We start from the raw sequence: 11,552 nt of genomic DNA on the forward strand, positions 1-11,552 counted from the left end.
CAGACACAATGGATATGAATTCACTGCTCCAATGGCTGGAAAAGGCTATGAAGCCTTTTACCTTTGATATTTTGCCAGCATTTTGAAGTACAGTAAGTAAGGAACTTGTAGCGTGTTTTCCTCTGTGTACAGTGCAAATACACCAGTATTTCAAAGTTCGGTATGTAAGGAACTGGTAATGTGTTTTTCTCTGCGTGGAATGCAAATACACCAGTATTTCAAAGTACAGTAGGTAAGGAACCAGTAATGTGTTTTTCTCTGCGTGGAATGCAAGTACACCAGTATTTCAAAGTTCAATAGGTAAGGAACCAGTAATGTGTTTTTCTCTGCGTGGAGTGCAAGTACACCAGTATTTCAACGTACAGTAGGTAAGGAACTAGTAGAGTGTTTTCCTCTGCGTACAGTGCAAGTACACCAGTATTTCAAAGTTCAGTAGGTAAGGAACTGGTAATGTGTTTTTCTCTGCGTGGAGTGCAAGTACACCAGTATTTCAAAGTTCAGTAGGTAAGGAACTAGTAGCATGTTTTTTCTCTGCATGCAGTGCGAGTACACCAGTATTTCAAAGTTCAGTAGGTAAGGAACTGGTAGCATGTTTTTTCTCTGCGTACAGTGCAAGTACACCAGTATTTCAAAGTTCAGTAGGTAAGGAACTAGTTGTGTGTTTTCCTCTGCGTACAGTGCAAGTACACTGCGATGTCTCAGAGCGACCGGTGCAAACAGGAGCGACACACAGTGCGGCGACACAAAGGGAAGCGGCGATTCTTCGCCTGCAGGAAATGTAAACACCGCACTGTGTCCCTGGATCGATACCCCACCACTCCCTGCACGTATGTACAGCAATACTTGCTTTTTGTGTTTTGGTTGTCTTCTTTTTCTCTGTGTGTGTGTGTATGTGTGCATATATATGTATGTGTGTGTGAGTGTGTGTGTATCTGTGTGTGTGTGTATTCGTCTGTCTGTGCATGAATTCTGATGTGTTTTGGTTGTCTTTTTCTATATGTATGTGTGTGTGTATGTGTGCATATATATGTATGTTTGTGTGAGTGTGTGTGTGTGCATTCGTCTCTCCATGCGTGAATGCTTATTGCGTGGATGATAATGGTTGTTCTAGTTCTCTGTTTGGTTGGGGTGACTGAATGTTGTTTCGCATGGGATGGTATTGGAGATTTTTACATGTGGTTGTGATTTTTGTGCAAAATATTTCTCTCTGTCGTATTTTACTCATGCCTTGGGCATTATTGTATTTTAATGAAAGGCACAATAGAAATAAACTTTTCTTTTTGTTATGTGTAGGTTTTTAGTGCGTTCACTGGTTCAGTCGGTGTTTCTCAGTGCTTGTGAAAGACTCTCACTGCTGAGCTCCAGAAAAAGATCCAAGCCATAGAAATTAGATGCTTTAGAAAGCTACTAGGCATCTTATACACTGAGCAGCTCATGAACACTGAGGTCCGACAGAAGATCACCCAAGCCATTGGACCCCACAATGACCTTCTAACTGTTGTCTTGAGGAAGAAGTTTAAATGGAACAGGCATGTCACAAGATCAGACGGGCTTGCGAAGACCATTCTGTAAGGCACCGTACCTGGGAGTACAAGGGAGGGAGTACGCTCACTCAGTCTGGCTCCATGACTCAGCAGTTACTGGGGAGGGAGCTGAGCAGGTGGTGGTCCTGTGTTTGCTGAACAGACACTGCTGAACACCATCAAAGTGACTCAGCAGCAGTGCAGGGTCTCCTCTGGTGTGTGGTCTGGCGACCTAACAGCCCTGTGGACTGCTTGTGCTGTGACTAGCAGACGAATCTTGGTGTTGTTGTGTGTGTTATTTGAAGTGTTTTGATCCTCTGTGTCGTCATCAGATTACACTTTGCCCACTTCACCGCCTCTCTCTCTTTTTGTTCATAAGCTTTGTCGTGTGTAGGTTTTTGTGCAGTCACTGATTCATTTCATGTGTCAGGTGTGTTCTTGTTTTCTTTCCTTTTTTTGTTTACAGTTCATTCTCTGTGCTAGTGGGATGTTAGTACCAGTACATTATGTTTTAATGATTTTTGTTGTTATCTTTTTTTTTCCAGAAAATGTGGAGAACATAGCTATGAGAAGACATCCATGCATCGGGTAAGTACAAGAAAGTTGACATCCATTGTGTATTGCCAGTGTTACTGGCTTGAAAGTGAATTACTTTCAATGGAGAAGGGGGCGCCATGGCAGAGTTGGTAAGGTCTTGGACTTGTGATCCAGTATTCACCAGTGATCGGGGTTCGAGGCCCTGTTATAGCATGGTGTTGTGTCCTTGGGAAAGGCACTTTTCTCTGATTTTCCTCATTCCTCCCAGGTGTGAATGGGTACCAGACTTCACTCAGGGAAGGATAAAACGATGGAAGAAGAAGATTGGGCCCTGCCTTCCCATGCCGAGCCCTGGACACTGGATGTGAATTCACTGCCTGTGTGGCCTTAAAAGGCTATGGGACATGTTTAGCAATGACGGTGAAATTGCTAATAAATTATGTGATGAAGAGGACAGAAAATGAAATCACAGTCACATCGTCTTTATGCTCGATATGTTTTTTAGATTTGAGTAGCCTGTGATGAGAGCATGAGCCACTTACTTTTTGCTCATTTAACATAATCATATTCTAAAGCAGTCAGCCCCTTACTTGTCTAAAAGTTTTTCTGGGGTTTGGTTTGAAGATATTTTCCTTTTTGTTGTGTGGAAAACTGGCATGACCACATATTAGCATAGATATTTTCGATATTGGCATCACCACATTTTAAGATTGATACATTCTACTTTCTCAAATATAACCCCCCATCCACCCCTACCCCTACACAGACACTGAAATGCCATTAGATTTTTCAGGGACAATGCAAATGCATTGTACTTTTAATAGGAAAAAGGCTAGTCGTTTGAAAGTTCTGAGCAAAAGAAAAAATTCCTTGTAAACTGCACCGAGCATGATGGAAGGGACGCAATCCCTGTCAGGCTTTCCACAGTGCATGGCACACCCCATGGGTTGTTTCCCCTAAACTGCTGCATATTGGTGATCAGATTGCTCTATCACAACAGATTTTATCTGTTCAAAATTCAGGCTGCTGTCCCCAGAGAGAGTGTTTACATGTTTACTATTAGTTTTTGATTTTCCTTTTGATTATTCAGTTATATCTCTTCTGTTTTTCTGTTTGCTTTTTGTTAACAATTTGTTTCTGATGTTCCTTTCAATTATTCAATTATTTTTTCAGCAGTAAGTTCAGTTGTGGCAGGTCCACTTCCTTTGTGTGAGCTGAGCTTGACTATGTGTGCATACATATGTATGTGTACATAAATACATGCATGTGTATGAATGTGTATGTTGGTACGTGTGTGTGTGTGTGTACGCGTCTGTGTCTGTTTGTGCATGCCAATGTGTGTGTATGTGTGGAGGGTAGCTGCTATGTACATATATACGTTAAAATGTATGTATGCATTGTGTGTGTATGTGTGTTTGTATGTATTTGTGTGTGTTCAGTTTGTCAGTCACATTGATGTAATGTGCTATGTAAACAAAAGTGGTTTTGTAAAGTACCTAGAGTAGATTTCTGGATAGTGTGTTATATATGTATCATTGTTTTTTTTCTCTTTTTTTTTTCAGGAAAAAACGGGACCTAAGCTGGAGTCCGAAACACTGTGTCTGCGTGGAGACGAAAGCAAGTTCATCAACTCAATGGATCAGAAAGTGTTCATGGCCACTCTACCACAAGACTGATTTCCATTGAATATGATAATAGTAATGATAATAAAGGTGTTTGTATAGCTCTTGACATTGTTGTGAAGCAAATCAAAGCGCTTTCACACCAGTCGTTCACATGCAAGTCTGATTCAGGCGGATGAAAGACAGAACTTAGAAATACATTGAACAGAAAGCTGGAGAATCTGTAGGCAGTGAAGAGATTGTATTGGATTGTATTGTATTGTATTTCTCTTCTTATCACAACAGATTTCTGTGTGAAATTTGCTCTCCCCAGGGCGGGTGCGTTGCTGCACTACAGCGCCACCCATTTTTTTGTATTTTTTCCTGTGTGCAATTTTATTTGTTTTTCCTGTCAAAGTGGATTTTTCTACAGAATTTTGCCAGGAACAACCCTTTTGTTCCCGTGGGTTCTTTTATGAGCGCTAAGTGCATGCTGCACACAGGACCTCAGTTGATCGTCTCATCCAAATGACTAGCGTCCAGACCACCACTCAAGATCTAGTGGAGAGGGAGAAAAATATTGGCGACTGAGCCGTGATTTGAACGAGTGCGCTCAGATTCTCTCGCTTCCTAGGCGGACGCGTTACCTCTAGACCATCATTCCACTCCAGGTAGGGGAGGAGAGACCTATGACCAGGCTTGAAAGACCTGAGTGCAGAGATGTGACGTGGCCGAAGAGTGATCTCATTCCAAGTGCACAGAGAAAGAGCGGCAGCCCTCTGTGGAGTGTTTGAATCTCAGAACACGGCAAGGAAACAATGGGTCTGAAGCTGATTGTAGCAAGCAAGATGGGGTGTAGAGGTGAAGGCAGTCACAGAGGTAGGAAGGGGCAGATTTGTTTATATATTTATTACAAAGAGTGCTCAACTTGTACTTCAGTGTGAGACACGGAGCCGAGCTTGAAACCTGTGCCTCAGTGATGTGAACAGCTTAGAATTACAACGAATAATTTATTGTAATATTCTGAGAATGAATTTTAACAGATCAGGAATGAATGAATGGAAAAACTGAGTGTGTGACCTTGACCTAGTTTATTGGATATTGTCTGAATGGATTTTAAACAGGAATTGGTGAATGGAAAAACTAAATGCATGGGTTTGACCTTATTTGTACTGTGTTAAGAATTGAAGGGATATGAGTTGGTTTACATCATGAATGTATGTGATTTTGATAAAGATGTACATAGTTGTATAATATGTGATTCAAAGAGAAAAAAAAAGTATGGCATTGTCCATGGATTTAATTTTTGGTGCCTGATGATAATGATAGTAATAATGGATACTTGTTGAGTGTTTTCCTCCCTTAAAGGGAGCTTAAAGCACTTTACAATAAACATTAAACACATACACACACACACACAATAGCATACAAAAGGAAGAAGAAAAAAAATGGTTTAATGCACAAAAGCATGAAACAGATTCAAAGACTATGCATAGTACATTACTTAATTACTCACACACACACACACACACAGAGTTTGCATGGCTTATAAATGAATGTCATTGGAAATGTATGTCTGGAACAGTATATGGCTTATGGAATGGGAAATAAGTCTCAACTCAAATACAACTAACGATTGTACAGTCGCATGGTTCCTCTGAAAAGTGTGTATGCAGTGGGTTTTCCTGTGGTTTTGTGGGGGAAGGGGGGGGGGTGTTCTGGAACTGTGGCATTACTGATGCTCTGTGGCTGAATGAGTTAGGTATCAGACTACTGACCCTGTGTTCACCAGTGATAGGGTTCGAAGCCCCATTTTGGCATGGTGTTGTGTCATACCCAGGTGTGAATGGGTACCTGACTTCAGGTTGGGGTAAGGTTATAATGGTGGAAGGAGAGGAGTGGGCCCTGCCTTCCTGTGCCAAGCCCTGAACGCAGTGGAAATGAATTCACTACCCTGATTGCTGAAATTTAGTGAAAAGGTTATGTGGGACCTTTAACCTTTGTGTCATTGTGGGCTGATGGTGGGACGATTTTAGCTTTGCTCTAATTTTATGATTTGAAAATGTTTTTCTACAGAATTTGATTTTAGGTAGCATGCACACAATGTTGCATTTAATGGACTGTTTTATATTAGTAGTTTGTTTGGGGTTTTTTTTAGAACAATAAATGAAATGGGACACTGAGTTATTCAGACTGTCATTTTAGCCGTGATTTCTTTCACTGAATATTTACATTATTTTAGCTTTAATTCTTACATCACCTGTCTGTCTTAGTGTGGATATTGTGCCACAGACATTGTGGTGATACTGGTATATATGTATGATAGTCAGTTGTGTCTGACTATGACCATCAGCATAGCAGGAGAGGCATCTGCTTTCCTGACTATCTGGGTTGAAATTTGATTATAGTGGAGAGTGTCTTGCCCAGGTTACATCCCTACTTTCTCAGCCATGAGGGTTTTACTTTTAGGGCAGTCAGTGTAGGGATGGTTCCCAAAGGCCAACAAGCCTTCAAGGCTGCAGCACTGAGAGCCAGTGCAATCTTACCTCTAATTTTGACCATCATAGTCCTTGACAAAGCTGTAAAAGAATTCCCCTTGCTGTGGAGAAACCATTGATCATACAGTCGCATGCTGAGATGAATGCACAGGATTACCACAGTCATCGAAGTCTGGAAAAAAGAACCATTTCCAGGGCTGGAAAAGTCTTGCAAAAACAAGAAAAAGTATTTTCAGGGCTGGAAAAGTCTTGGGGAAATGAGAGGTCCATTTCCAGGGCTGGAAAAGTCTTGGGGAAATGAGAGGTCCATTTCCAGGGCTGGAAAAATCATAGGGAAATGAGAGGACCATTTCCAGGGCTGCAAAAGTCTTGGAAAATGAGAGAGAACCATTTCCAGGGCTGGAAAAGTCTTGCTATTCTAATTACACCTCGGACTAGTACTAGTCAACAAAGAGCATAATGCAGTTAAAAAAAAAAAAACTTCAACAACAAGAACACCAAACAAATGAACAGACAAAAAGTGAAGAAAGCTGGAGATTGATAGTGGGGTATCCTCCGATCTCTTTCATCAGCCATTACAGCAGACGAAGTTTTGATTCTGTCTGGCTGTGTATTTGGTATGGAGAATTTTCAGTCTGGTCTGTTAAAAGTCTGGAATTTTGTGTGGTCACATCTGTAAGAACCTAAGGAGAAAAGTGAATTGTTTTGGGAATGTGTTTGCATGTATGTGTGTGTGTGGTTCATTTGTGAGGTTGGAACAAGATGCCAGTGGGATGCCTGTTTTCTTAAGACCATACAGTTTTTATTCTCAAAACAAAAAAAATGTTTGAAATAAAGATGAGTGAAGAAAGAAAAACATATATTTGAGACTTTTTGTTGACATGTCATTGTGAAACAGGTGAAAATAAATGTTTTTTTACATACCACAAGATGTGCTCTGTTTCATCTTTTTCTGTATACCAACAAACGTTGTTACTCTCAATAATGATGTGTACCAGATATTTAACTCCACAGGGTTCTATAATCAAGACTTACATTCAAGACAAATGGAATGTGTCAATAAGAAAGTGTGCACATGCATGCACGCACACACATGTATATATAGAGAGATAGAGTGAAGTATGTATACATCTGAAAATGGCTCTCCACTGTCACACGTTTGAAGATTTTTTTTTTAATTCACACAATGTTCATGGTCTCAAAACACAGATCGAAGTCCAGAGAAAACCCCAATATTTTGTAGAGCTCTACTTTTCCACATAATTTTGGTAGCTGTTTTCAACCTTTCAAAGTCAAACCTCAGCACTCAGCTCATGTTTGCTGCGTTATAAACCTTAACTTTTTAACCTTAGCTGACGAATGTAAGCTTATACAAATCTTGGCTCACAAAGTTAGCATGCAAACGTAAGCTTATGAAAGTTACCTTATGGACCTTAAGTTACGATTGTTATCTTCTAAACATTATCTTGTGACTATTACCTGATGATTATCATAAGAATGGAGGTTGATCAGTAGTACAGTCTGGGTATGATATAAGCAACAGAATAAAACATATTCCTTCAGAGTTAACAGGGGACAGAGAATGACATAGACAAACTGATATACAAAACTCAGTCTCTTTTACTCACAAGCACACACACACACACACACACACAAGAAAAAACATGCTCGTGCACACACACACATAATATACACATGTATGCACACACATACACATAATAATATACACATGCATGCACGCATGAACACACACACACATTAAGAGAAAAAAAAACACAACTACAAGTGGACTCATATACAGCAAGCAAATTTTTGTGTCCCAGAAAAGGTTGACTTATTATACCAATGTAACCAAACCGTGGATAAGTTTTTTTGTTGTTGTTGTGTGTGTGTGTTGTTGTTGTTGGTCCACACAGGGTCGACTTAGCCAAAGACAATGTAAATGATTTGAGAATGCTTTGGGAGAATATTTAAATAGACACCCCCCCCCCAAAAAAAAACAGCAAAAACAAACAAACAAAAAAAAAACCGTTCATGTGAAAAAAGCAACATGCTCCTTGCGTTCGACTGTCGACGAAATAAGATGCAAAATTGGCTGCACGTGCTGCTCGAGTTAGCGTCAGTGTCCATTGTCCCACGACATACCCACACACCCACACACTCCGGCCTTTGTTATCAAACACCCCTCCGGCAAAAGCTGGCAGATTTTGTTTTCCTGTGAATGCGTCAGGGTGAGCACGGTATTGGTTCCTGGGATTGTGGGGCTGCATACCCACAGCGGATTTACTCTGTTGTCTGTCTGTCTATCTGTCACTTCTAACTCAAGACAGGGCGGCATGGAACAGGAAGCAGTATTGAGAACGATAAGGGAAGGGAGGGCGAACTTGTGTGCTTGCAGCTCAAAAGTGTGGGTGGTGGGTGTATGTCTGTGTGTCTGTGAGTGTGTTTGTGTGTGTGAGAGTCAGTGTGTGCATGCATGTATGTGTGTGTGTGCACATGCACATACGTGTATGTTGGTGTATTTTGATTTTTATATTCAGATTTTATTGATCATGAAATAATGAATGTCATTATAGCACATTCTTGCGACATGCAAATCAAAGCACTGTACATACTCCACTCATACAGCTTATGTACTAAGATCATGCACCATAAACAGCTATATCCACACACACACACACACACACACACACACACACACAGAGGGAGAGAGAGCCTGTAAAGTAGCTAAGGGAATATTTGGCAAAATATATGTTTTGAGATTGAGTTAGAATTCACTCAGAGTTGGAGTTACGTGGACTTGATGGCAGCCAGTTTCATATCTGGGGTCAGTGAAAAAAAAGATCTGTGTGTGTGTGTGTGTGTGTGTGACATTTCTTGACAGTCTAAAATTTATGCCTCAGACGTCTGAAGAGGTTTTCTTGGTAAGAACAAACAGCACAAAAAGAGCGATATGTGGAAAATGAAGCAGTCAGTTGAGGCAAAGGTAACCCATCAAGACAGCAAAAGGCAAGAACTGCAACTTTGTATTCACATCGAAATTCTAAAGGGAACCAGTGCAACTGAACATGATACATGTTCTCACTTTCGTTTTGGCAGAACAAATCTTAAGAATCTTACAATCGCGAAAGCTGTTCAGTATGAAGGGCAATGAAAACAGGTGTGTGTATGTGTAGTGTTTGTGTTTGTATGTGCGTGTGTGTGTAGTGCGTGTGCGCACGCGCACGCGCGTGTGTGTGTGTGTGATTGTGTGCACACACGCACGATTCTCACCCCCTCTCTTCCTCAAAAACAATATCAAATTTGATATTAACAGTGTTGCGTGTCATCCATTTTGACCATACCTCACACTTCAGACGAGTCTGATCTGCCATTCAGTTTCCTACTGACCAGAAAAGACGAACTTTGGAGAAGAATTAACTCACTCGGGACGGCTAATTTTCTCCCTGTCTTTCACCCCACAGACACCCCATCAGATGTCCAGTGGTGTCTCAATGGCTCAGCCTATGACTTTCATCGTTAGAAATACTGCCATTCATTGTCTTCATCCAGTTCCTCAATGTTATTATGAGCACCTTCCGTTAGTAACGTTTCAGTGATGTCAGCTGCGGTAAAAAGCAGCATCGTTGCCTATTAATTTGTCACCGTATGAAGAGAGTTAAAGAAAAGAGAGTGTACAGTTTCTAAGCAGTAAAACACAGCATTACCGCCTATTTTTGACTCACTTGTGTAAACAAAGTGAGTCTATGTTTTAACCCGGTGTTTGGTTGTGTGTGTGTGTGTGTGTGTGTGTGTGTCCATGGTAAACTTTAACATTGCCATTTTCTCTGCAAATACTTTGTCAGTTGACACCAAATTTGGCAGAAAAATAGGAAAAATTCAGTTCTTTCCAGTCATCTTGTTTACAACAATATTGCACCTCTGGGATGGGCACAAAAAATTAAAAAAGAAGCCAAATTATATGCAAACTGAATTTACTGTTATATTATTTTTCTCTAAACTTGGCACTTTGATCTGATGTTCTGACAACAACAAGAATAGTCTTTTTTTTAATCATTTTTTGTTCAAACAGGAACTTCTTTTACTAAGCATGGAAGTTATATTTCTGGTGCATGTCTTTGCTGCAGATAGTAAAAAAGGGAAAATAATATGTAATTAACGCTAGGGGGGTTAATTTGCTTTAAACTGATCTTTCTCATCTTAAACATTACATTCTGAAATCATACTCAATACATAAAAAGCTTTCACTATGTTAATTCGCCCAAGTGGTCTTTTTCGGAAAATACTAAAATCAACACTACGAGTGGACTTTATAGATCTACTGACTGAGCCCTGAAGGTCATGAGCAAAAATCAATTGCGTATACATATTTATACATATTCAAAGCGCGTGCTTATATTCCTCGCGAACGCGAAGGTCGCCATTTTGTTTCAAGTTGTTGACCTGCCCGTTCAATCCTATATTCAATCAACAATACACGATATAACATGTGATGGAAAGTTGGAGAAGGAGACCGTTAAATATTTATTCAGAGAAAGATTTGTGAACGCCTCATCACTTTCTGGATTATGCCCCAAAGTGCCATAAAAAATCTCAACAAAATCAGTCGGAATTCACAGTTAAAAATAATAAACCATGAGAGTTAATACCATTGATGAAACGTAAAAATTTCCAGTCTTGACTTTTCTCAAAATGAAGTCCTTTTCACTTCATACGACGTTTACAAGTACTTGTACTTGGCTCTACATGTTGTTAGTTTAACAAAATACTCAATTTTTCATATCAACTTTAAAACTATGAAACTAGAATGAACATAAAAGAGAAACTGAATCAACCGTGTCGTACATTCCTGGCGGGTGTAACTAAACTTGTACATCTATCTAGATCCAGAGAAAATGGCTAAATGTTGCAGTGTGATTGCCGCGATAGCCACATCTCCGGCCTTTACCGCGGACTTAAAAAGAATTTTTAATTGCCCTTAAAGAATTTTTGAATGCCCAAGATACACCAGAATAATATGATTTAAACACCGTTCTCACCGCTGGGAATACCGCAATCGATTTATCGCCCTTCAAAAAAGTTAGTTTAAATGTTAAATTTTTGAATGACAGTGAAGGAACCATGATGGTGTATTGGGTAAGACAGTTTCTTCTCACCCGAACACGCGGGGTTCGAATCTGCCGTCAGGACTATATATTTTTTTTCTTTTTTCTTTTTCCTTTTTTAACCCGAAGTTTTATACTAACAAATACAGAACACATTTTAATGATTAGATTTTTTTTTTAAAGTGTAACACAAGTGAGTCTTGAAGGCCTTGCCTCTCTTGTGTCATCATACGAAGAGAGTTAAGGAAAAGAGTCTACAGTTTCTCAACGGTAAAACGAAGCATTGTC

The 11,552-nt window shown here is 40.0% G+C and overlaps 1 protein-coding gene across 1 annotated transcript in view; it reads left to right on the forward strand.

Moving 5' to 3' along the window:
* The window catches only part of LOC143299623 (protein MCM10 homolog), a 42,344-nt gene extending 35,323 nt beyond the window's left edge, over positions 1–7,021 (forward strand). The window contains exons 25-27 of the mRNA XM_076612916.1: positions 679–827; positions 2,069–2,111; positions 3,623–7,021. Of these exons, the coding sequence (XP_076469031.1) occupies positions 679–827; positions 2,069–2,111; positions 3,623–3,736 (306 nt within the window). The 3' untranslated portion in view covers positions 3,737–7,021. The remainder of the gene's footprint in view (positions 1–678; positions 828–2,068; positions 2,112–3,622) is intronic.
* Positions 7,022–11,552: the final 4,531 nt, after the last annotated feature.

Source organism: Babylonia areolata, chromosome 25 (genome assembly GCF_041734735.1).
Source record: "Babylonia areolata isolate BAREFJ2019XMU chromosome 25, ASM4173473v1, whole genome shotgun sequence".
NCBI lineage: Eukaryota > Metazoa > Mollusca > Gastropoda > Neogastropoda > Buccinidae > Babylonia > Babylonia areolata.